The 26,231-nt window shown below is 44.5% G+C and overlaps 1 protein-coding gene across 1 annotated transcript; it reads left to right on the top strand.

Annotated features, from left to right (window-relative positions):
• The first annotated feature begins 779 nt into the window (after positions 1–779).
• Positions 780–25,587, top strand: LOC140659834 (T-box-containing protein TBX6L). Its single transcript, XM_072879961.1, has 11 exons — positions 780–883; positions 8,162–8,241; positions 11,592–11,918; positions 16,485–16,629; positions 17,610–17,712; positions 18,163–18,327; positions 18,668–18,814; positions 19,318–19,388; positions 20,571–20,662; positions 21,385–21,577; positions 22,229–25,587. Exons 3-11 carry the CDS (start codon positions 11,903–11,905, stop codon positions 22,653–22,655), a joined length of 1,359 nt encoding a protein of 452 aa, XP_072736062.1. The 5' UTR covers positions 780–883; positions 8,162–8,241; positions 11,592–11,902; the 3' UTR covers positions 22,656–25,587.
• Positions 25,588–26,231: the final 644 nt, after the last annotated feature.

Genomic DNA, 26,231 nt, shown 5'->3' with positions numbered 1-26,231 from the left:
TGATGGGAGGAGCTACCCATGGCAGGAGTTTGTCAGGACATGGAAAATGACTTGGTGAATTATGAACACTGTGCATGAGTTAAATATACTAAGTGGACATGGTTTGTGTAAACTGAAGTTCCTTTTTCTCCCTTGAGGGCTGTTTGAAGCTCTCTGAAAGCAGAGAGGAGAACAGCTAGTAAACTTTGTGCTTCAGAATTGCAGAGAAATTGCTTCTTTCATCCATGGATCAATCTTTTGTCAGCCCTAACACACTGGCTGATGGCTTTAGTGTATCTCCACTGTCACCCAAAGGCACTTCTTGGAAATGAAACCCAGTGGCTCAATAACTTGTCACCTTTCCCATCACTCTGGCCTAGGCCTAGGAGTGGGGAAGAGGAGTGCTCTACGAGGCTCAGCAACATTTAGATTGCAGTCACACCTCCCTTGGGAGTCAGTAGCTGGTCTTTTGTGAATTATGATGTGTGGAAATACGGGATTTTATTTTTGTAAATCCTCAGCTGGGTACAAAAGCTGATGGCAGGACCCCTGAGCCCAGCAAGAGGATACCAATGACAGAAGCATGCACAGCCTGTTACACTTCTTTTTTTCTTCACTGTGTCTTACCTTTCATTTTTTTCCTTTCTTTCCTTCTACCCTTACTTTTCCATACATTTTTCCCCCACCTACTCACTTTTTTTTGGCAAGTACACAGGATCTCCTGAATGAGTAAGGGACAGTTCTTCTGAAGAACAGGAGTTACGGAGCCCTGCTGCACTTCTTCTCTAGCGTTCTTCAGGAAACCTGTCTGCAGATGGCTCACAGCACCAGTGCCAAAACAGGCACCAGCCTTGCAACAGCTGCAGCTTTGGCCAACGGCAAATAACACCAGTGACAATGCCAGGTAGGAGAAAGTGGTCCGTCGTCTGAGTCATCTAATATGCTTGTGATTTTATCACCTCAGACTGTAGTAAAGTAGTTGCATATATACTGTGAGACCTAAACATTTAGCAGAAAACCCTGTGGGGAAAATTCAGCATGATTGCCATAGTTTATTTCCTGTTAATTGACACCAGGGCTCCATTGTGAAGATTCTGAACAAAAGTTTGAGGTTCAAACTTGAGCATGAAAGAGTCTTCCATTTTGAAATTCACTTGATTTGCACTCTGACTTCCTTCTGGATGATTAGTGTTTCAGATTTGGAGCCCTCTTAAAAAACTTGGGCATCTTTGAAATGTATCAGTGTACGGCGTGAGGAAATTATCTCAGAGGAGAGGCAGAGCTACTGTCCCAAGAGACAAATGAGGATGAAGGGAGTGGGTAAAGAGGAAGGCTTTGTGTGTTGTGTTAGCTGTCTGGCATGTTCTGTTGGTAGTTGCACTTCTTTGCTTCTAGTGGAGCACTAGGTAAGTTCTAGTATCAACCCTGAAGTGACAACACTCAGTTCTACTTTCTCCCGCTGTGCAGACACATGTTCCCTCCTTGCAACTACTAGCTTCAGGCCTGGACCCTCACTCTGTCTCCCTGGTGCTGATGAACATCATACCTTTGGACAATGCCCACTAGAAGTGAGAAGCTGTTGAGAAGGCTGATCCCTCTTTCCTCAGACACTCTGTCCAGATTCTCCAGCTCTTAGGAGTCACTGGAAGAAAGAACCAGTCTCCTTCCAGAGAACTAAGATCACCAGTAAAGCTCTGAAGCAGTGTGATCATGTAAGAGAAGCCTGGACATTTCCCTCTGCTTGAATCTGTGTCAAATGTGTAGTGCTGTAATCCACAGTCCATAAGTAACCCCTGGTTACTTTGCACCAGGAAGCAGTCTGTTCATCTGCCAATAGAACACACATTCTTCTTCATGGTCCCAGAATTAATTTAGTATTCATTCAAAGAATCATAGGAATAAGAGATGAGCAGATATCTCAGAGCCTTCTTTGCTGGTCGTCTGAAGGCAGGATTGTTCTCTGCAATACTACTGGTTTGTGCAAAAATCATTTAGAAGTCTAATACCATAAGAGCTTTGCCTATTATTCTGTGAACAGGCTGCCCTTGCACAGCTGGTATGTTTTTTCCTGGATACTCAAATTGCTTCTCTCTCATTTTCGTCCCTACTAGTGAAGATAATTATAACCCTTTGTAGCATATTAATTCCCCTGTCATCTGTACGTTTACACCCTGCAGACATGTTCATTTCCTCCTTGTGCACAGAACCATCAGTCAGTCAATGAAGCTTTACTTACCAAGTCTTCTAATCTTTTCTGATGTTCAGTTCATCCAGTCTCCCTCCAGTTCCCCAGTAGCTTTGATAATGAGGTGATACAAATTACATGCAGTTTTACCAGTTCGTTTTACAGCAGGCTAACAGAAAGAAGCCCTGCCACTTCCCTGCTCAACTATATGCTATTTTCACATATGCATCCTGTGGTTATATTTGGCTGCTTTTGTTGGAAACAAAAGCATCACACTTACTGCAGAAAACCATATGAACTATCTCTATATTGTAGCCTCCTTAATATTACCATATTTTTAATAGGTGGATATGGCTGAACAGCACTGTGTTCAAAAGAAAAATTTAAGTGATACTAAGCAACTCTTAGGGGAAAATCTGGAGGGGGGGTGAGGAACTGCAGAAGTCAGCAATTCCTCCCTTGAACAACTCCTTGACAATATGATGTGATGGGAAGAGAAGGAGTAGTTTCATCCTGGAGAGGAAATACAAGACAAAGAGAAAGACATAATGGGGGACCACGAATGGGCTTCGATTTAAAATTTTTGCCTCAGGTTTCTGATAATCTAAACCAGTCCTCCCAAACTGTTGTCATAACTTCTCCACTCTGTCCTGCAGAGCACAAGTGCTCTTTAAATCTGGTAGGCTCCCTCTGGTCTGTGAGCAGTTATTTAAAAATGAAGTAGAATACTAGCAACTTCTCCAAAACCACAGCTGACTGAAGGGATGCAATCAGGTTTGATGCCATTGTCCAGTCCTCCTGATTGCTTATGTTGTCTTTGGCTCCAGATCATTTTGCACTTGGTGCACAAATACCAGCCCAGGTTCCGTGTGGTGCTGACCAGCATGGATGCCTGCACCTTACCCTGGGACATGATAGCTGCCTTTACATTCCTAGAAATTATTTTTATGGCTGTGACAGCCTATCACAATTCCAAGGTGACCTTTTTAATGTCCTTTTTTTCGCTCCATCTTTGACTTCACATGCAACAAAGGAACATCTCTCAATGCCAAGTGTGCATAAGCATGGAGAGAGGCATGGGCAGAAGTTTGGACTCTAATGTCGTTAAGTTAGAGTATATATACAGTTAGTATAATTGATCATTTTTCCTACTTTAGACATAATAAAACCCCCTAGAATCCAGCAGTGGAGTTTTGCCACAGCTTTGTCCAGTAGAAGCCTTTGAAACCTCAGATGGTTGCAGTGGGATATCCCCCAGAGTGCAGGAGTATTCTCAACATTTCTTCTTCTAAGATTGCTTCAGGTTAGCTCTTGATCACCCAGAATTCATGTAGCAGGAACATTGTGGAGGGGCAGGAAAATTAAACATTGAATTGTCCTGTCATAACCAGTCCTTAACAAGTATATGTGAAACGTATCTAAAGACTTGCTTGATCTTGCTGCCTGTTTTTCCCTCCTAGTAATTTTTTAACCCAGTCTTCTGGTTTCAGCCCAACTTGGCAGCAGTGTAGAAGTCACACAGGTGAGTTAGGCCCTATGGGTTTCTTGAAAATGCTCTGTCTGAGGGAATGACTGCAATGTGAGTTAACATAATAGTAGACAACAGAGAATCCAAACAGGAAAGCTCCTTTTTAAATGCCTCAGTCATGAGAAAAGCATCAGTCAAAGCTCAGGATGGGCCACAAGGTGCACGTTGTAGTAAATGCACAAGTGTGAGCATTCCTTGCGCCCTGTGATATTCTGGCTGGTTTGGGTTTTTACTTTGTAATAAGAGGAAGAAACTGAGCAGCACCAAGCAAGCTAACAGCAAGGAGGAGGAGTGCTATGAGCTCCTTGATGGTGAGTCCAAACCTGCGTTGCAGGCGGACTTAACTCTCACCGAACCTGACCTCAGCAGTAGCTCTCTGCAGAAGCTTAAACCAGTAACTGCAGTATTAGGGGGTGGCAAAACCAGTGACCTCATTATTGATAACCATCTGATCTGTGCTCACAAGGAATGCTTGCTCTCAAATATGACTTTGATTTCCTTCTGCACACTCCCCAGCACTATTCTTAGCAGAATTTAAATATTTCTGTTGAATTTACATTATATTGTTGTTTGTATCTACATTTGGTTGGCAGGCATAAATTAGGTTGTAAAGTGCCAGTCACTTAAAAACAGTTTTGCCATCACAAAAGCAAAGATTGTGTTTTTAAGAATGGTACCTGTTACGTGTGTTAGTGATCGCTACATTAGAGAGGAGAAGAAATCTAAGTAATTTATGCCTAAGTAGATGAAATCCAGTATTTTCAGTATAATGCAGTCATTGCAGACCTCTGTTGTCCTCAGTCCAAGTGGAACTTGTCTGCATAACTCTTCAGATAGCTCGAAGCCATGCATTGTCTCTTGGTGTCTCAAGGTATCGCAACCAATGTATTTAAATCATTCGAGTGCCTGATATTCTTAACAACTTAGAAGTATTTGTCCACTATAGTAGGGCTAATTTTTAATTTATTTTTCTAAACACATCTATCCAAAATGATGCTAGGCTTTTATATTCACAGCAGGGAGCATTGTGAGGTTTAAATATCCCTTTAATCACTAAGGATGTAATAAAAACAAGAAGAGTTCTTTGAGCTGCAGAGTGTTACCCAGGGAAAAATCTGCTCTGGAGCTTACAAATGTGAGCTGAAGAGACAAACTGGGCAATAAAATCCACAACTACGGACCAAACCGGCTAAAAGTTGGTCTGTAGCTGCCCATCAGGAGCTGAGACTTGGAGGGGGGGAAAAGGCCATTCAGCACCTCTAGAGCCATAAGAGCCAGGTCATAAACATTTCACAATCTGCTGGGTAGGGGGAGGGAGCTGTGGGTCTGTGATCCTGCCTGGAGTTTGTACCCTGGCCCATGACTGCAACAAAGAATGAGTATGAGGAATTTGCCAATATGAGAAGAAAGGAGGAAAAAATCTAGACAAATTAGGGATTGCAGGAAAAAGTGGTAGCTGTGATTGATTATGTCAATTCATGTATGTTTATGACAGCCTCAGCCCAATGCTGATTTGAGGAATCTGTGAAATGACAGGTGCTTTTTTCTATTATTAGTGATGTTGAAGGATTCCTACCTGAATATTGTTACTGTGGACACGAGTATCATTTTGCTACCAGGTGATGAACAAGCTGGGTGAGAAAAAGTACAGCTTGGAGTTTACCCAAGGACTTTCTGCTTAAAATTAATACATATTTCCAGCTCTTTGTTACCGACTTCAAACTTTCCTACAGATTATGTGTGTCCCATCATAATGCTCTATATCAGCTTTCAAAAACGGTCTTGCGGGATGTACTGTGTGAATCTGTCTCGGCATTCATCTCTTTTAATGGGAGACCCTATAAATAGCTCAGGTCAGACTCTACAGGTTAGCTAGACATCCTGTGGGTTTGGTTCCCTTCTTCCTGTGAGATGTATGTGCAGTTCTATGTATCCTATGGCTATATAATTTTTTTATAGTTCTTTTTAAAAGAAATGATAAATAATACTGTAAAAGGAAAAAAAGGCAGTAATAAAATCTTAGTAAAATGAAACATGATTTATTGTAAAATGCTCTGAATCAAAATCTACTGCATATGGTTTAATTGTTCTCTTCTCTCATGCTTTCTGGTAATGTTAATGATCTTCCTCAAAAAGTTCTTTAGAGTCAATAGTGCTGTTAGAGGAGCTGAGCTCTACTCAGCTCTGTAGAGCTCACACCGGTTTCTATTTTAAAATTCCAGAACCTTTAAATCTTAACAATTTTCATTTGCTCTTTGAAGATAGTTCCTTTGATAGGGAATTATACTGTTTATTGATTTCCTGTTTTGCTTAGAACCTTACTGTGATGAACATATGTGGAAACTTCCTTATGAATCTGATAGAATAAATCTGTGTTGGCAAAACAAAGTAACTTGCAAACTGACTTGCATGATTGAAGTCTGGCTTTTTATCTGTTGGTTTCGTGCCTTTACAAATGCTTGCGCACAAACAAAAATAATCTGTTGCAGAAACCAAAGTAGCATGACAGTGTACCTGCAATCTCTAAAGTCCAAGACGTTTAGATACAAACTTCTGGGCTTGGGCTCCTGCTTTTTCCTGAAAAGATCAGCTTTTTAACTGAGATTGCTGAAGCACTTGTCAGCTGGGCTTCCGTTCAGCAAAATCCATTCTGCTTAGGATTTTTTTCTGGTCTCAATTCATGGTTAGGTAAACTGCCAGCAATTTTTAAGCTCTGCATAACGCTTCTCTTTGCATATGAGTGTGTGCGCATGTGTATAAATATAAAGGTATTTATGTATGGATGTTAAGCCAGAGCTGTTTGCTGCCTATTTTCTAAGGCTGATCCTTTATGGCTCCTGATGGAGACCAGCAGGTTCTGGCAGGGCTGCTGTGTCCCCAGGTGCGGGGAGGAAGAGAGCCGTCCCCAGTGCAGGAGAGGAAAGGTAGCACTTGCCGGCTGGTGCTTGGTGGCCCTTTCCTGTCCTGTGTTGCAAAGCTGTTCTTGCTGCTGTAAAGTCCTTTCAGTATGTGCTTTTTGTGGATTTGAGTGGGACAGAGTGCTGAGCTGTGTCTGGGAAACACAATGGGTCGACAGGAAAACAGTGCACCTAACATCAGGAGTCTGTGAAAACTTGAAAGAGCTCTAGACAGAAATATTTTGCATTTGACTCTGGACTGTAGCCTTTGAGGCCAAACTCAGACTTCAGTGTTAAGTGGCTGCTAAGTATTTCCCTTCTTGTCTCAATGCTAACTAACTGCTGGGAGAAGCGGGTGCATATTCCAGGAGGGCTGGGGAGGGCGGATATGATAAAGAGGAGACAGAAGAGCATCCTCTTTGCTTTAGTTCAGGAGCACAGCTTTGTGGCCAGATACCTCAATCCACACACCTGCAAGAGGAAGAGCCTTGTGTTAAACTTATAATGTACAACTTTTCATTTACATGAGCCACTTTCACATGTTCCCTTCCAAAACAGATCCCGTCACTGCTGAAATACAGCCTCCTTCAGGGTGGGCACAGGCATGTGGCCAGTCCCCACAGCACACTGTGTCTCGGTCCAGAGAGCCTGTTGTGAATTAGTGTTGAGCTGTTATCAACAGGCCCTCTCCAACCGCTTTGTTTTGCCAAATGTGATTTTTGCTTTCTGAGAGCACAGGGAAAATTTGGGGGTGATACAATTTGGGGCTCAGCATGGGGTTTTCAGCCCTACAGAGGTCTGCCTTCTGTGGGGCCCCTTGCCACAGGTCCCAGGGTAGGAACATCTGCATGGCAATGTACATGTAACATGCCTGAAGACACCAGGCAACTTTTCCCAGGAAAAAGCAATCAAACCCACCTGTAAAAAGGGGGGAAAAAATGTGCCATGTCCCACCATCAGAAGAAAATGCTGTGTTAAGTGAGCTGCCATAAGGAACCAGGTAGGAACTGTTCCTTATGCTACCACATGATAGGAAATGATACATACTACTTCTTCAGAGGATCTCAAAACGCTTTGCAAGCTTTTACCATTCCTGTAGCTGCCCACAGAAACTTGCTCACAAAGCTGCCCAAATTCAGACTGTGCCCATGCCGTCAGAGCTCAGCCGCTCTGTCCTGACTGACCCTGCTCCGTTCACTTGGTCCACTCAGTGCTGTCTGAGGAGTTGCACTTGTATTTCCTTTTTTTTCTGTATGAGATGTTGGTCACTGACAAGGAGTCACATGCTTCGAGGCTGGCACAGCTGTAGGAGCAATAGTTTCATCAGGCTTTTTCTCTGCAAAAACATTGCTTTTCCCCGTGGCCCTGTGTGCATAATCAGGCCCTGTTTGCTCTGCAGTGAGCTGAGCCTGTATTTAAGGGGCAGGTTTGTGGATTCTGAAGCCATCTGGAGAGTCTTAGACCACTTCACGTTTTTAATTAAGTATGAAAATAAGTAGCTATCAGTGTAGGGCTATGTATTTATTTTATTTTGGGTCCTGTTAATGACACACTGTCTTTCCACATTTTCAGTATTCATCCCGTGCGGATGGCAGAGTATCCTTCATAAAGAGTTGCCAAGACGCTCTGGGACTGTGGCCTACGTGTGCAAGGTGGGAATCTGCTAAGTCACATTTAAATGGCAGTAAGGCTGTCTTCATGTTTCAGAGGAGAGTATCTCTTAAATGCAGTTTACACTTCTCCATGTTATTTTTTCTCACTTGCGCAAACTCAGGCAGACAACACTGCTTCTCTTAAGCCCAGTTTTGTTAAAGCTGATTTGATAATGCTTTCTCACAACCGTGTGCACAGAGGGAAGCCTGCAGCAGTTGGATTACTGGCTACTGCATGGGAGTGCTGATACACATGAGCAATAATCCAAGACTGGTTCTTTCAAAAGATTATTCTGTTGCATTTCAGCAGTCTCCCAGGCAGTAACTTTATGCCTGGCACTTGAGCTTGCTCTTGGGGCAGAATGCTGTCCTGGAAGTTCTGCCTAGACAGAGGTGGTGGTGCATCCTGCGCAGGCACTTGCAGACTCAGATCCTGCTAGCCGAAGCCTCCTGCTAGCCGAAGCCTCCTGCTAGCTGACACACATTATCTGTTCTCCCGCAGTCTGAGAGCCCCAGACACCAGCCAGAGATGGCAAGATGATCACCCCATGTCAAAGAGCTCCCAGTTGAGAGGGAGGTAGGAATGGGGGGAGGGTATGTGTACAGAGCAGTTCCCTACAGGGTCCTGTTGAGTGTTAAGGGTTAAAGCTTCACTTAAGGCGGGAGAAGTGCCAGAAAACATTTGCCTTACTACAAAACCCAGAGGGGAATGTTTCTTTCTAATCACCTTCTCAAAGAGATGCAAAGCAAAAGCTCTTGGCCTCTGCTTTTGTCATCACACATCCCCTCCCTTCTGTGCTGCCCTACCTAGTCCCCTTCAGCATAGCAGGAGAGCCTACTGTTAGAGCTAGGCACAGCAGGATTTTTACCTGCTGCTGTAAATGAGCTTGGAGCAGAGCTGTGTATGTCACTGACTTACACATGTCAGATCCACTATCTCTCCCATCCCTTTCCACCCCCCCAGCCTCCAATTTGCCAGTGAATTGTTAGACACCAGCACATTCACCTCTGGCTTTCCAGCAAACTGCCTGAGGGCACTCCATGGACAGACAGACAAGAGAGTAATGTGTTAAATTCCCCCTTTGCTAGTGATGAATTTCACGGGGATTGCTCCTGTTAGCCACGCTTTCCAGCAATAGTAGCAAATTCACTTTTTTTTTTTCACTTTTAAAACCTTTCCAGTGCAACTAGAACGGCTGGGAGAAAGCTAGTTGTTAACTAGTCATGAGTAATTAATGACTCCACCTTCCCCATCAATCAGCTGGGAAAAGCCAAAAGGATTTGAGTACTTGTAGCAAATGTGTGTTCTCTAGACATGCTGATACGCAGTGTGCAAATGAAGTGGCAGCAGGAGACCATCTCATACCCTTTTGTGGAAGAAGCAGTAAGTCATGATACACATCCCACGTTCTTGTCAGGTGAAGAGTCTGAAATTCCCCGTGCTGCTGCTGCTGTTGTGCAGTTTCTGACTGTGTGGGATGTTGATCCATCTTGCTGCTAGCTTGAATCTGACCCAATTTTTGTTCTATTTTTCCTTTTCAGATTCTGATTATGGTTGTCTTTTCCTCTTTCTACAATTAAAATACTAGCATTAGAAAAGTGGGACATGGGGGGCGGGGAGGCAGATTTGACCTTCATACCATTTTCAGCTGATCTTTTCCCCTCTGATTTATTTTTCCACATATGTAATAAATAATCTCCAGTTGAACGACAAGCTGATGTTGCTCAACCACATGATAGTCTCCTCCTCAAGTGGTACTGAGACTCCCCAGTTCCGGATGTCCCCCAGTTAGCTGAAGGAGAAGAGGCTGTGGTCTTCTGTCCTATCCAGTAGTTTTAAAGGGATGTCAGGAAGGCTGGATGCGGTCCTTCAAAGGTGCCAGGAGCCAATGGACCATCTCCTGCTATAAAATCCTCCTCAGGACTTCTCGAACTCTCCAACCCCTTTCTTTTAAATGTTCTTCTTTGCCACAGTACACATTGGCCTTTCTCTCCTGCCTAGTACTGGGATGCCTAAAATACAATATACTGTTGAAAAAGAGCCTGTCCCTCCTCTGGTTAAACTCCTCTGTCCTCTTTGCATGTCCTTGCATTGCCTGCTCCAAAAGGCAGTAAAAGCAGAACTAAAGGGATGTTGTTCGGTTATAGAAACTGACTGAATAAGTTCAGAATATGTTTTGCATGTCAGACTAAAAATCAGATGTCCCAATAACATCACTGACAAAATAAAAACAATGTTTAATTTATTGGGAGCAAAACTAGACTATGAATCAGCTCCAGCCTTATAGCAATGCTCTTTGAAATGAACAGAGCTCCTAAATTTGCTGTGCAGGATCCAAGACTGGCCCATTGAGACTGATACCCTGCTTTTGACCTCCTCTTTTTGAACATCTTTGACCTGTAAATGTTAGTATAGCCATTTCTGTACATGAATGCATAGAACTCCCTTCTTCACCGAGGTGTAGTGGCTGGTTTGTGCCCTGAAGCATGAGACTTGATTGCCGACTCTTAGCACTTGTAAGCACTTGTAAGTACAAAAGCTAATGGTCACACTTGCAGAATAAACTAATTAAGGGAAAATGCTCAAGTCCTTCAGTTTCTGCTCAGCCTTCTGTTTAGTAAGAGCAGTGCCTTGAACAAGGCCTAAAACCAGTGCCTGATCCACCATGAGACTCTTGGATCACTTGCACTAGCCCTGGAAGGTGCCAGCCGAAGGAGTTTGGTGCCAGGAAAATGATACGGTAGCATGGCTGTGTCATTAAACAATTGCAATTTTCACTCATGAAGCTCAGCTGAAAAGATACTGCATGTAAAGCAGCCTCAGTCCTGAGCTTCAGAACAGATACGGTGCAGCAGTGAGGACCCTGCTGTAGAAAAACAGTGCAGTAGGAAAATGAACTGCGCAGTTAAAGGGTGTGAATGCAGAGACTGGGCAGGAAAGTAATATCATCAAATATGTTTCTGTTAGTTGAGAAGTCATCTGTTGGTGAATGAATGTGTTGCTGCAGCATCCCAATTGTGAGAGCAAACTTTACCACAGACTGTTAATCACCCACTTGGGAAGGAACAAGCTCAATACAGTCCTGATTCTGATACCAGAAATCAAGAGTAAAATGATTCTGTGCTCTGGAGATGAAAATTATATCAAATCCTTGGAATAGCCAGAAGGAAATTTATTCTGCTTGCTGTTTAAGGGATTTTTTTATTTTGTAGGTAAGTCTTCAACTGATGTTTTTGGTCTTGTCTCTATTTGTTTAAAAGTGCGTTAGCAGTAAATCAAGGTGCATTTCCCCTGTAGGGTTTCCTGTATGTCAAAGCCATGTTAATTCTCTTTGATTTTCTTCCCTTAGCCCCAGCCATTGCTGCAGATCCTTCCTCTCTTTGTCCCTTTGGACATCAAAGGATTGCCAGGGGACAGCCCTGGCGAGAAGCTCCTCCCTGCTCATTAGCCTCCATAAAACAGGAACTCACCTTGGCTAGCTGCGCTTGGAGTCCCATCCTCATCCCGGTCACTCTTGACACTGGATCTCAGAAGGAAGGGCTTTTGCTTGCTTCAGGAAATCAGACCTGCTTTTGAACTGGACTATTTTGGCTCCCCCCGTAAGAACTCTGGTGGCTCTCTCGGCTGTGCAACCTCCTAGACTCCACAGTACATGGAAAAATGCAAGCTTTACCAGGTAGGTAAAGGACTCCCTCCTTTTCCTTATTGCGCGGAAAGATACTAGACTTATGCCAAGAGCGTACAGTCATTTTAGAAAGAGAACAAGTGCTCCTGAAGGGTTACCAGCATTTATTGTAGTGTGCGTGTGTGGCTGGAGAGGATTTCTAAAATGGGCTTTTTTTTGTAGGAATAGTTGAGAAATGGTGGTTTTGAATGTTCTTTGTGAGCCTTGGAAGATCTTTTGTAAGGTAGCAAAGGTTTACTCACAGTTGTGCCCAAAACTCCCTTATCCGCATCACCTTGTGCGATGTGATTGTTCACTGAAGGCTAGAGGTGTTATTTGTATCTTGTCTGCAAAGTACCCTGAGTTCCTTCAGGTTGAAGGCCACAGAAGGTTTGGAAATATTTGTTATATTGCTAATAATAGTTCTGATACAAACTATCTGTTTTTTCTTTTGTTTTTTTTTCTCTGCCCTTTGAAAGTTTAAACCCCAAGCAGGCATACACCACCTCTACCAGGTTCAACCCAAACACAGGGTTTTTGTGATTTCCTTAGGGGTTTATTTATGTTTTTCTTCATCAGTCTCATAGCATGTTGTTAACCTCTTCTGTGTGGGGCATGATCACATTGGGCCCAATGACAGATGTGCATTGGGAAACTAAGGGCCAGTGCAGAGGTACTGCATTTGTCAGTAACTGAAACTCAAATTTAGTCTTGGGTTTTACTCTGCATTGGAAGGAAACAACTGTTTACCTAGTTCAGGTATGCAGTTCACGTACGTGTTAGAGGTGGCTGGGTATTCTCAGCTTCCTTTCTCTCCGTCTGCATTGTGTTGTTTCATTCATAAGCAAAATACATGTGCAATGACTCAGATAATTTCCACCTTCACTGTTGTTTTGGGTTTTTATAAAGCAGTCCATACTGTGTTGATCTGATTCATACTGATTTCTGCCACTTCAAAAGAATTTTGACTTGAAAAGCAAAAGAGCAACAACTAAAAAATCACAGACTGTATTACAGTATTTTATCATATTAAAGATTCCAACTATTGCAGAAGCCACCTCATTTTCTTATTGAGTTGCTTCTGGTGTATGACCCCACACAGCAGAAATATTCCAGGTGATGACTGGGTGCATTTGAGAGGTGAACCCATTGCATTTGTAGAAACACCATACTTTAGTTATTGCCAAAAAGCTTTCTGGTTCTGAGAAACAAGATTCCCTCCAGAGGGTCAGGGTGTTTCTACTGACATTTATAAGATCAGAGGACATGGGGGTGTTTTTGGTCGTTGGCAAGATTAATTTATCAGATAGCTTTATAAATTGATGTGCATTTCTTCCCTGTGGAAACTGGATAGCTGTTAGTGTTGGACTTCTTCATCGAGAAGTTAACAGCAATAAACGTATAATAACTGATTATAGTGAAGGTAAGAACCATACCTTTTACCTTGAAGTTTTCCCAGTATTGCAAACCCTATCCCATACTTTGTGGAAAGTCTGCAACTGATTTTTGACATTGTAACATTGTCTCAGTAATTGACAATTAATTGAGGGACTGCTTTAGGTGAGTGGATTATACTTTAGCATCTTCTATCCAAAGATCTTACCCCCCCCCCCAAGCATTACTGAATTGACTCTCATTTCTCTTTCTCTCCTTTCCATCTCCAAGATAGGAAAAGGATATGTACAGCCTATTATAGATACAGAAACTGAAGGACAAACTGCTCTTATTTGTATAAGGACCTTAAAATCAAGCATGAAATAGATTGAAGATCTCTTAATTCTCAGTGCCTATAATCATAGCAGCTATCTTCCTTTTCAACTTAATCTTGGCATAAAGAATATGTTTTAAAATGTGCCACATGCGCTGTTACCACCATAATGATAATAATAATGAATACTTTTAAAATAGCTTACAACTACAATTCTTGGCAAGTGTTTAAATCTCTTTCAAATAATACTTTAAAATAAGTTTATATAAGAAGAAAATAAGAAGTACAGATCTAACATGTTCAGTTCAGTGCTTGGACATCCTGCTACAAACCTCTTCGTGCTGTAGTTTCAACATGCAGGCATCTTTGTGGGAGGGATGTGTGCGTGAGTCCTGGCATTAGTTACATAGACACAAACTAGGAGTGAATTTGAAGTGCCTTGCAAGCCAGCCTTTGGCTCTGCAAAGAAAATCCAAAGTGGATCCTACAAATGGATCCACCCCTGCAGAATCCCGCTGAAGCCAATTGCACATGGCTGTGTAGTCAGCTGTGTGGATACATTAGCAAGCTCACACCATTGCTGGGGTCCAGATCCCAATGCAAACTGTTAATGTCCTGTTTTTCAGCCTCAGACTGTGCACACAAAACCTGCAGCATGAAAGATGTTAACTACATTTTAGAATCTCTGCAGCAATGTTTATTGTATGTGCTGCTCTTTTTTGCTGTCTCCTGTAGGATCTTGCTCATACAGGTGCATTGTGGACTCTTTTTGATGAAAAACAGGTTATAACATTTGCCTTTGATTTTTAATTCAGTATTGAAGTCCTTTCACTTAAATTCCTCTTGATTTCATTGGAAGTCTCTCCTCAGCAAGGACTCCCGAGATCTGCCTTGTTGTAGTCTCATTTAACAGCATTGGAATTTGCTTACAAAAATGTTAATTGTAAAATTCATTTGGGGAAGGAGTGAGCATCTGTCTAGCTAATCAAAATCTGTTTGCATGTATTTGTGACTGGATGACTCCTGTGGGAAATCAGCCCAATTTTATTGTAACTCCTTTTGATACATGTGCTGCACTGAGCTACTGAATGCATCATCTCATGGCAGCTTTCATGTCTTTGCAAGAGGATATGGGGGAAGCTTTAGTAAGAAGATGTTAACAGGCTAATCTTAGTGAGCAAACTAGGTGTCACTTCTTAGCCAGTTCATTAATGTTGGATCAAAGCAGAAAAAAGGGTAGAGGATATTTTTTTAAAATGCCTGAAGACCTTTACAGACTGACAAAATTATGTTTAAATGTTTTTTACTTCCTAATACTGTGGGAAGAACCCCTTAGACTTGCATTGAGTTGTTTTTGTGGAAAGATGTTGCTTTCTGAAAAAAGCTGATCTCCCTGCAAACAGTTGTCTACTTTTCATGCCTATTCTTTTGAAGACATTATTCAGGAAAGCTGTAACAACGTGAAAATTCCCCTATTTCTGATATGCTCTGAATAAGATCTGGTGCAGGCTAAGAGGCAGAAAAATCTCCCTTTTAAACAAATAGCCGTGCACGGCTGATAATGCATCACCCAGCAGAAGTGGCCTGCCGGCACTAGACCGAGGACAGTGCTGCTGCTGTGAGTGCCCCCGAGTCGAGCACACTTATCAATACCTTGTTCAGACCGCAGGGCAGTGTTAATAAAGCCTTACTGGGTATGAAATCAGTCCACCAAGTAGCTATATCAGGTCACATTTTTGACTTAAAACGGAACTGGTTTTTTGCCTGGGCTTTTCAGTATGGCAGCAGCAATCTTTTGCGTGTTACGATATAGTTAAGAGCTCCTATAGAAGGTTTTTAATCCAAACAGCTTTACAGAGGAGGTGGGTACCATCAACACCAAAGGCAGTTTCTCCAGAATAGTTCCCCTTTCCTCTTCCACAGGACCATAGTTAGTCCTCTGCCTGTAATAGAAAGTGCAGGCATATTGCAGGCAGCTCCTCTGATGTGCCGTGCTGTGTTACTGAAGAGGCACCTTCCACCACCATCACAGGCTCCTCAGTGGTCTCCATCTCCAAGTCCAGTTCAGACCAGCAATCCTCTTTTCAGAATATTCCATGGTCTGGCTCTGTCACCTCCCTTTCTTGCCTTCACTTACATTTGGGTCTCCTGTCTGTCCCTTTTTTGTCCTCTGGAGAGATTTTTCACCTCTGCTACCACCTATCTGTCATTTTCTCCCATTACCCACTGGTACACTTAAAATCTTTCCAATCATTTCAGCTTTCATGTTATTCTCTTGATAAAGTGTTTTGTGTAACCGTAATCATACCAGAACAGGAATAAAAGTGGATTGTGGCTATCTGCCAGTCTTGTTTTTGTAATAAAGGACATCGGGTTGAGTTTTTACAACACACAAATCTTTACAAAAGAACTTATCAACTAAAAACAAACCTGTTGGAAAAGAATTTATGCCTTCTGAGCCTACTAAGTAACAAAAAGCCTTTGAAAAAAATAATGGATTTTCTTTAAGAGGTTTATTGTGGCACAGGCTCCCTAGTTCTCGGCAGCACCTGGGACCTTCATGGGTGAAGCCACGGCATTCAGCTCCCTGAGCTGAACCAGTACCGTGCACCGCGCGGTGGTTTGGGGCTGAGAGGTACCGTGGCCAGACGGGAGAGTGAACGGCCAGGTGTACGGACCGCGTGTGTTACAACAGCACGTGAAATTCGGTAGCTCCCTGTACTGGAGGGAGCTGGCACTGGAGGGTACTAGGAGAGCCAACGTGGATGCTGCATCTGAGGGCACTGTCTCTGAGCAGGAGAGGCTGCTTCACACCGGCTCCCCTCCTGCCTTGCCTGTCTGAAGTTACCATTTTGTGTCTCTCCCGGTAGACGTGAAAACGCCGTGTGAGGCACTTCCTTCCCCCAGCCTGGAGCCCTACCCGCAGAGCTCCATTGTGGTCACCCTCGAGGACATGGGTCTCTGGATGAAGTTTCATCAGATCGGAACTGAGATGATCATCACCAAATCTGGCAGGTGAGGGGAGCAGGACAGCTGCCCACACCACACCCCTCCAAGCTGTTAACAAAATCTCCGAGTGCTTATTTTTTAAATGGTGGCCCTTAAACTAGTTTTTTAGCCAATTATGCACATCTCCCTGCCGCTGGCAGAAGAATTGCACTTTCAGGATGTCGTAGAAGTCCAAACTGTGAAGTGCAAAAGGTCACTGTGGTGCTGATGTGCTGACAAAACTTCTGTACTCTTATCTCAGCACTTAACACTGATGTTCTTCCTGTCGCTGCGTGGTTGCTCTGGGAAGTGCTCTGGGCTTCCTTTGCCTCGGTCACAGGCAGCAGCACTTGAGCAGTAAATACCTAGTTTTGAGTCTGCATTTGCAGACAAGAACATGGCGTAGAATAGTAACGATCTGTGCATGCAGACTACTCTAAAGTTTAAATGAGCCATGCATTGTGGAGCTTGCAGTGAAAGAACATGAAATTGTGAAATTGTAATGTATTATGTCAAAGCTGCTGTGAGCTGAAATAATCCCTTTGGGTAGGGAGGTAGGTGTCAAAGCTTTTTTGCAGAGTCAGAAGATTAAAGTGGTGGCAGGGAGTGCTGGAATGGAAAGCTAGATGTGCTCTTAGACGAGTGCACATTTTCTACCCACGCTAGAAAATGCTCTAATCTATCCTCCAGGTCTGTGATAGCTGCAGAAGGCTAGGAACTATGTGCAATTTCCAAATATTTTATTTTAAGTTTCCCACTGTTGTGTTACAGGAATCAGAAGAACAAAAGCAGTAACAATGTCAGGCCATCAGTGACTGCTGCCCTGTTAGTGCCTATTCCACCTAAGCCCATAGGATTAGACAATACATCAGTAAAATGGTAAAAAAGTTCAATAGCTGGCCTGTAGAAATACTGCTACCAGAACCTTGCACAATAGTGAGTAAACATAACCTGCTGCTTGATCTTTGTAGAGAAATCCTTATACAGCATATTTCATTTCTCCTCAGACGAATGTTTCCACAATGCAAAATCAAAGTCTCTGGCTTAATCCCATATGCCAAGTACCTCATGCTGGTAGATTTTGTGCCAATGGACAACTTCAGGTACAAGGTAAGTACTTTAAATAATAGAAGTTATGCTGTCCTTCCATCTTCATTTGAAATAGATTAATCTCTATGCTTCACTGGCCAGGCTGATAAATAAATTGTCTTTGGACAAAGTTCAGAAGTGATTGGTGGATTTTATGCCTCTCTGGAATTTTTGTCAGTTTTGCTTGGGGAGCAGCTGGAAAGGTAACTAATTTTCATTGTAAGCGGTACAGTTTTAATCATGATTAATGTCAGGCTTCTCTGACAGCCATTGGGAGAAAGAGGAAAAATGAGGCCTAATCTTGGAGCTGTTTTAGTAACATGATCATGGCTTATAAGAGAAAATCTGCTTCTTGTCAGGTCTGTGCTTCAGAGGAGTCCACTGAATCAACAATGAAGCAAAGTTGCTGGGGTTTTCCTATAATGAAAGTAATTTTTTTTAAGCTCTAGATTTCCGTCTTTCCCTTCACAGTGGAATAAAGATCAGTGGGAAGTTGCTGGAAAAGCAGAGCCCCAGCTCCCTTGTCGCACCTACGTCCACCCAGATTCCCCAGCTCCTGGCAGCCACTGGATGAAAGAACCCGTCTCCTTCCAAAAACTGAAGCTCACGAACAACACTCTGGATCAACACGGGCATGTAGGTTGTAGTTGGTCTTTGTGCTGTGCTCTCTTGGAATTCATTGCAGATGGATGTTAAGGGAAATAAGTGAGGTTTGTGAGAAATGAGATCGTGGCAATTAAAACATATCCAAGTGCCCTCTCTTCCTTCCTCAGCCCAGCCCTTGTACTCTCTGAACTACCTGCAAGGGAAGGCTTTAGTCTGTACCGTCACTATCGAGGCATGGTGAAGACACCAGTCCCAGGCAGGCATCCCTGGTTTGCAATGGATGTCCTGGGAGTCTCCACAGGAGACTTTGCACAGTGTGTTGGCAGTGGTTGCACATAGAAACTTTCTCCTTTGTCTGTCTCTGTGCCAGATCATCCTCCACTCCATGCACCGTTACAAGCCTCGCTTCCACATTGTGCAGGCAGATGACCTCTTCAGCGTCCGCTGGAGCATCTTCCAAGTCTTCAGCTTCCCTGAGACTGTCTTCACTTCTGTAACTGCCTACCAGAATGAGCAGGTACAGTGTGCAAGTATTGCCCTTGGACACATTGCTAAATACTCTGTCTTTAGAAAAGTTGTAGAGGAAGGTGTCTCCTTCCAGGCTAGTCACCCTGGGCGCCTGTGATGGACAGTGGAAAGAAATAGGCATATTATGGTTCCTGTGGAAAACATCTACTCTGGGATGAGATGAATCATGCACCTTAATTGTGTTGAGTGTGCTGTCAGTGATTAACAGAACCCTAAATGCAGTAAAAAGTATGGGCAAAAGTCCAGATACAGATACTGACCCTGTCTATTTCTCTAGTCAGATGAATCCCACCCAAATTCCTGCTGACCTTGGCAAAGTCACTTTTCTCTGTATCAGTTCCTAATCAATAATGGGAGCTGCTAGGAGAGCTCAGATACTGTGGCAAGGGCATGCCCAAAACCCTCAGTGATAAATACTGAGGTGAAGGTCTTGAAACAGTAAAGAACCCAACCACTCACCATGATACTGAATCTTGTTCCTTTTATTTTAAGATTACAAAGCTCAAGATCGACAACAATCCATTTGCTAAAGGTTTCCGTGAGCATGGGAAGAACACTCGAAGGTGAACTGTTTTTTCATCTTAATTTATTTATAACTGGAGTTCACTTGTGAATTTTACCCAAGGCCATTGAGCAAAACTCTACCAGCTAGCTCTGCAGAGCCTGCTGCATTGTGTACACTGCATTTGCTTGTATCTGGGAATGATGTCCCATTGTGCAGCCTCCTCCCAAGAGACTTGGGGGGCGGGAGGAGATACAGGATTTCCTACAGAAATGTGGGAGGTGTGACAAATTTGAGACCTCCATTCCCTTGCAAGTTGGAGCTAGACTGGAGTCTGACATGTGAACAACAGTGATAATAGGAGTCCACAGTAGATCATTGTGTCTCTTTGAGATCAGCTTGATTCTGGCATTTGGAGGGTCCCTCATCTCCTTTCCCTGTGTGTGGAAAAGTATCTCTTCCAACAGGAGATTTTGTCTGAAAGAGGGAAGATGGATACCAGTACCAGTGAGATCTTCTGTCTGGTCTGAGGGCAGCCAGTGGATGAGATGAATAAAAAAAAGCTTAAATGCGACCACAGATTGGCAATAGAGAAGGAAAAAATGTTTTTTTCCAAGCAGAAAATGTTATGAAAATATCTGAGATTTTGTTTTGTGTTATTTTATGCCTGAAAAAAATCTCATTTCCTGATGAAAAAGGCCAAAACTCACTCTTTTTTACTTAAACTTTGAAAATGTCATGGATTTTCATTCTCCTCCTAATAAGATCATTTCTGACTAAGCTTAGACTCATTTTCCATTTAGGAAGAAAGCTGCTTTCAAGCAAAAGATCCACTCTACTATACACGTACCTGCCTGTATAACATGTATATCCAACATCGGACTACACTTACAAACTCAGTGCCAAAACCTCCGGTGCTGAGTTTCCATGTTGATTGTGCCTTTTGTACAAACGTGAAGTGGGCAACCCCTTTACCGATTTATCCCCAGTATCCTGCAGGGCGAGGGCTCTCGCTGGAAATGTGCACTGGTGGCAGGCGGCATGGCTAACCCTATAATTCAACTATGGCAAGAGTATTCCCCGAGGGCCAATCAGGGTGCTTTGCTAGGAGAGGTGTAAGTCACAAAATGTCAGAGGTTCATCCCATCTTTTTGTCTTCCAGGGCTTGTCCAGCATCCCTTGCATATTTACCTGGGGAAAAAGCTTACATACAAGCTACCCCCATGTCTTGTTTCTTTCTCAGGGAAGGACGAGCCAAATGCCAGAAGCCTAGTCCAGCCAAGGGCCAGAAGAGGAAGCTGCCGGAGGAAAAGGAGTCCGGTGCTGAGGAACGTGGTAATATTGATCACAACAAACCCAGAGAATGATTTCCAAACAGTGCCTGGGCCGTAGGAAGGAAAAAGAAACAGCAACATAGCTCTGCTGTGTCTCGTGGCCTGGGTGGAATCCCTAAAGGGTGCTGTCTCTCTGATGGCTTTGAGTCTCTGACTTTTTCTGGCAATAATCCACAGGAGCCTGCGCGCAAGTCGCTTGTCATTACTGACTACTCATCAGCTCTCTCACCAGCCTCCCAGCCTAGCTACGCTTTGTGATCGTAGGCTGTGCTTTCATGTTTTCTCTTCAGTAGTGATACGAGCTTGCAGTATCACCCATTGCTTTCTTCTTGGTTCTCATCAGTGCAGTTGTGCCGGTAATGCTGTTTGTGCAGCTGGGTTGTGGTGCAGATGGGGGAACTGATACCATTTAAAAAAAAAAAAAAATCTTTACTCTTTCTGTTAGGTTGTTTTTAAGCTTGATCATTCCTTGCTCCCATTCATGGTGCTGCTTGCAGTAGCTAAGGAGAGAGGACAGGGCAGGACCGAACACCACAGTGTAAGGGCAGAAAAATGCTTCAAAGGGCTAGTCCCTTAAGGCAGTATGACTGCAGAAGAGGTATTAGTGTGTTTCCTTCCACCATCCTGCGATTAATCCAGCTGCCAATAGACCATTGTGAGCTCTGGCTCTCTATTCCCCCTTCTCATTTTTTTCCATTCTTTCTTTTTCCCGCTATGAGTCAGATTTTGAGAAAGATGAGAATGCAGATGTGAAGGAAGAGAGTAACCCCATCGTGGTCAGCAGTGGATACCCCTTCTGGGTCTCGGAGCAGAATGGCAGCCATGCCTTTCCTGCAGCATCGCCGGTGCCAGCTGACCAGAGGGAGGGTCTGGCCAGAGAGCAGCAAGTGCCTACGCCGTCCTACCAGACATATCGGTGAGTCCCACCTCCCAGTGCTCATGTCCAAAGCCACCCTTTAACTGATGGGATTCCTCCTCTTCTACTGGGTATTTCCTAACAAAAACAGCCAGTGGGAGTGAGGAAGGATGCCTTTCTGTCGAACAGCATACCTGGGTGATAGGTGCTAGATTAGCATAGAGATATCTCCACAACAAGGCCTTTCTGTGTTACTTCAAACGCACCGATTCTGGGCATACTCATGTCTTAGTAGTGCTGTTTATTTCCTTGTCCTGAAATGCTCTCCCAGACAGCTCTGTGTACCTCAGAACTTGCCTGTCCTTTGAAGGAAGCGCATTGGAGGAGTGGCAGAACTCCAGTGATTTTTTTTTTTTTTCCCCCCCTTCTTCTTATCATTGCAGATTCAGGCATGAGTTATAGTGAGCCCACACTAGAACTGAGCCAGAACTAGAGTAGTCTGGGCTTACCTTCTCTGGCATTTAGTTTTTCTGTGTGAGTGACAGCGAAGCTTGGACTAAAATCCACACTAACAGTAAGAAGAAGCAGTAGGCAAGGGGAAGAGGGCATGCTAAGAGCTTGCCCTGCCTTTCCCCAGGGGATCTGTGTGGGTTTGCAGTGGTTTTCCGCTGCGGTAGGTTTGACTCACTCTTCTCTGCCCTCGTGGCTCAGGTTCCACGAAGCCGGGGACAGCCAGCAGCTTCCCACCCGCGATGCTGCAACCTTGAATGATTTCCGGGCAAGGTGCCACCCCTTGGATCTCGCCACGGTACCTGAGCACGACTCCAAACAGCTCCCAGAGGGCTTCGCCAACCTGCCTCCGCTCCCCCCGCCTCTGCCTCCTCCCCAGGACTACACAGGAGTAGTGAACATGGCTCTAGACTCTGTCGGGAAACCCGGGGCCCGAGCACCCATGTACAGTCCCTATGGCACCGAGCAAGGCCTCGGCCAGTGGATGGTGCCTTCCCACAGCCAGTACAGGGCAATGAGCTACTCGGCCTTCTCCACAGAGTACAATACACAGGGGGCTCCAGGACATGCCCACGGGACCATGGCAGAGTGGAGCCAGTACCCTCTGTTCCCATATGCCTGCTGGTGAACGGGGAACACCTTTCCCAATGAAAAGACTGAAAGACAATTGTAAATGAGATAATATTTGCTCTGGAGTGTTGATCTTGAAGCCTTGTCTACACTAGGCAAAGAGGCATCGCTGCAAGCAGTAACATGGGACAGCTTTACTTCCTTGTCTCCTTGCACAACAATCCTCACTGTATTTCACAAGCAATGGCTAAACTGGTGTCTGTCCCAGCCATGTCAGTGTGAGTTGGACTGAATCAATGTGTTCTGCAGTGGTTTTTTTTCCCAGCAGGAGTAGGAAACCACAGGAGCTGCAAGAGCAGTATTTAAAGAGCTGCCGAACTCTCAGTCACGGGCTGTTTGCGTCTTGCGTTTGGCAGTTTCCAAAATCCTTTCCTCCTAGGACTTGCGTGCAAGGAGATAGGGGCTGAGGAGCTTTAGTAAGCCGTCCAGGTGGCCAAGAACCTGTAGAGAATTCTTGCAAAGATGAGCAAAACAAGCAATTGTGGTGCCCCCTTGAGCAGTTTCCTCACTTAGTATAGTCAAACTAAAGCTAGAGTCTTGCCTTTCTTCCAGCAGCATATGAGAGTAAAATATGCAGCAACGCCTGTGTGTCTGGAGCGCTGTCCCCCGTGCCCATCCCTCTTCTGTCACCCCTAGATTCAAGGTTAGTGAAACACACTCTTCTTTCTGTCAGTGGTGGAGGGAGGTTGTGCACGGAACGTGGGGGGCTGCTCTGGAGGTTTCCAAAGGCCCGTGGTTGTCAGAAACAGGGCCACGAACAGCAGTGCTGGCTGCGTCACTCCGGCCTCTTCCTTTCAATGGAAAGGAAATCTTTCACGGTGAACTTCTTCCTTCTTCCACCGCCTGCCACCCCTGGAGAATATAATTTGTAGTTGTGGTTACCGTGCTACACTCTGAGCAAGCTTTGTCAATAGGCAGTTCTCACCAGCCTGGCATTGCTCATCAGGCATATACTTTAATTAATACCCTGTAGGTCCTGAGCTGTGTGCTGCATTGCTGGTGAGCTCAGCACCTCCCAGGCTGGTGGGCGAAGTCATCTTGCCACTGTTTGGGAGTCTGTAGGGATCTGCTTCCATGTTTAGTTACCAGAGCAGTTTCACCTCCGTTACCTCTGCGGTCCCATCATGGGGAGGAGCTGTTCTGCCAGTGAGCAGCCTGCGCACTGCCTTGCAAAGAGGATTTCTTTTTATCTTCATGTTAGAAGGGGGAAGCATCCCTGTTTGCCTAAGTGGCAGAATGGCCCTGGCAATGCGGCCTCGTTTGAGATAAGCTCTTTGCTTCTCAGGGAGGATAGACCTGTTCCTAGGTGTTATTTAGGGAATGTTTTCTTGTAACACTTTAAATAAGCTGCTGTGTGGCCTGTAGCCATCAGTAGGCAGTGCCTGTAGCCATCAGTAGGCAGTGAGGTGTGTCGTTTAGCCTGCATGCCAGATGGTTTTCTCCGTGTGTGCGCGCGCGCGTGTGTGTAGCAAGATGTTGTCTGTGAGCAGACCTAGGCGGATTTGTGACCACTGGTGCATCAGGACCGGTGTGCAGGTACACCGGGAAAGGCTGTGTGCTGGTCTGTTCGGGTACCAGGTCAGCACTGTGCGTGTGCCTAGCGTAGAGCTGTGGAGCCGTCTTTATTGTTGTTCAAATGACTTTGAAAAGTAGCCCTACAAATTTGTGAAACTCAACTACAATGACTACTTCCTTATTTAAATAGTAGACTTCTAACTGCTTTTGTTCCACAATTATGATGTGTACAGAGCAGCCAAGTACTTCCCCTTGGCTTCACAGGATGGGTGTGAGATGTGCAGCATTTAAATAAAGGTCAGACTCCACCACAGTATATGTACATAATACCCTATTAGCCTCTCCTCTGATAGCACCCTGGCCAGTAGCGATTTATACCTGCTGTGCATGACACGCATGTGGATGTGAGTGACTCACTAAAAATAAATCTGGTTGGGGAGAAAAATGTGGAGGAGATTGTTTTTAACCCCAGAATATTGTCATTTCCTGCTGTCCAAATGCCAGCTGCATGAAGGCAGGTCAGCTGTAAAAGACTGTCCTCTGTGGATGTGGAAAATACTCTGTCTCTGATCATTAGTAGTTGATTTTGCCACCACTGTTTTCCACATCTTGGAAATCAGATGAGAAGGCTGGCTAGGGAGTTCGGTGCCTTGAGCCCTGTGTGCAGGGACCCGGAGGGCGGTACTTTCTGCAAGGTCTCTGCAGTGGAGGCAGTCCTTCTCGTACCCCGCCGTGATCGCTGCCAGGGCCATGCTAACAAGAAAAGAGAAAGTAATGCACCCCCTCACAGGCTACTTGGGTAGATCTGTTTCTTTATCTTTGAAGTTGGGTTGTATTTCCCTCTGTCACAGGGTGCTAATGAGGATGAAAACCATGCTGTGGTGAGTATGAGGAACTGAGGAGAACTGGGCAGCACAGGGAAGCAAACCCCTGTGCAAATATGGGTGTAATGTTCTTTCCAAACCTTCAGAATAGCTTTGCAAGTGCTGCTGCCCCATGGACCTGTCAGTAGAGCTGGTTTGGCAGGCAGCTCTGCACCAGGCTAAAAGACTCAGCCTTGTGCCTAGGACGAGCCATTAATTACTCATCAGCCTTCTGTTGCAACAGGACTCCTTGCCCTTCTTCAGTGAATCATCTGGCTTATTAGAAAAATACCTTTACTTTCCTCACTCGCCTGTCTCTGGTTAGGGACTGCGGCTTGGCTGGTTTGTGAAGTCTTTGGAAATTTCGCCCGTAGGTGTGTGCTCTGGACTCTGCTGCCGCCTCCTCCCTTTGCAGTTCCCACTGTCTTGTTTTCTTCAGCTGTGGCATATAAAAGTCTGTATGAGCTCGACTGAAACGCTGTTTTTGCACGCATGTGAGATAATGTAATGCCTCTCTGACAGCTTCAATAAAAGGAAATGAGACGTGTGGAAGGCAGGCCATTAAGAGCAATAAAATGAACTCTAAAGCATGGTTTTTGTGCATCTCTTTCAAGCACACCAGTGGCTCCACTTTAGTCATGTTACCTGGGGCCAGTTTGTACATGCATGACATACGCTGTTGATCTAGGCATTCATTGTTCTGCGCAGCGTATTCAGTGAGCCCCGGGTTATCTGCTTGCATCGCTAGATGTGACTCAGTCTCTTGCACTAATTCTTTGCAGCAAATTGTTTATTTTCTCTGCGTTTTCTGCTCCTCTCCTGCAGAGGAGTTACATAAGGATGAGGGCAAATGGACTATAAATGGGATCTAGGTAAATTTCCTATGGGAAATAAAGATCCTGGTTTATTTTGGTTTCTCCTACTGGTTTTTGCAGCCTTAAGCCTTGTCTGACACTGCTTCAGTGCAGACGGGAATAGCAGAAAAATGCTTTCTTGCCAACGCTGCAGTTCTTCCACAGACAGCTGCATCTCGGTAAGCAGCCGCAGGCTCGGGAGAGTGCCCACCTCTCCCCACGCCTCGCAAAAGATACATGGAGTCCTCCTAGGGGTGCAGGGTCCCCTCTCGCCTGGCCCAGGATGTGGCGTCTGCACTTGAACCCACCTGGTCACCCTCTGGCTCTGCAGAAGACGCTACC

The sequence above is a fragment of the Ciconia boyciana genome, chromosome 15, assembly GCF_034638445.1.
Source record: "Ciconia boyciana chromosome 15, ASM3463844v1, whole genome shotgun sequence".
Taxonomy (NCBI): Eukaryota; Metazoa; Chordata; class Aves; order Ciconiiformes; family Ciconiidae; genus Ciconia; species Ciconia boyciana.
The sequence above is the reverse complement of the archived record's forward strand: the minus strand, read 5'-3'. Positions and strand labels throughout refer to the sequence as shown.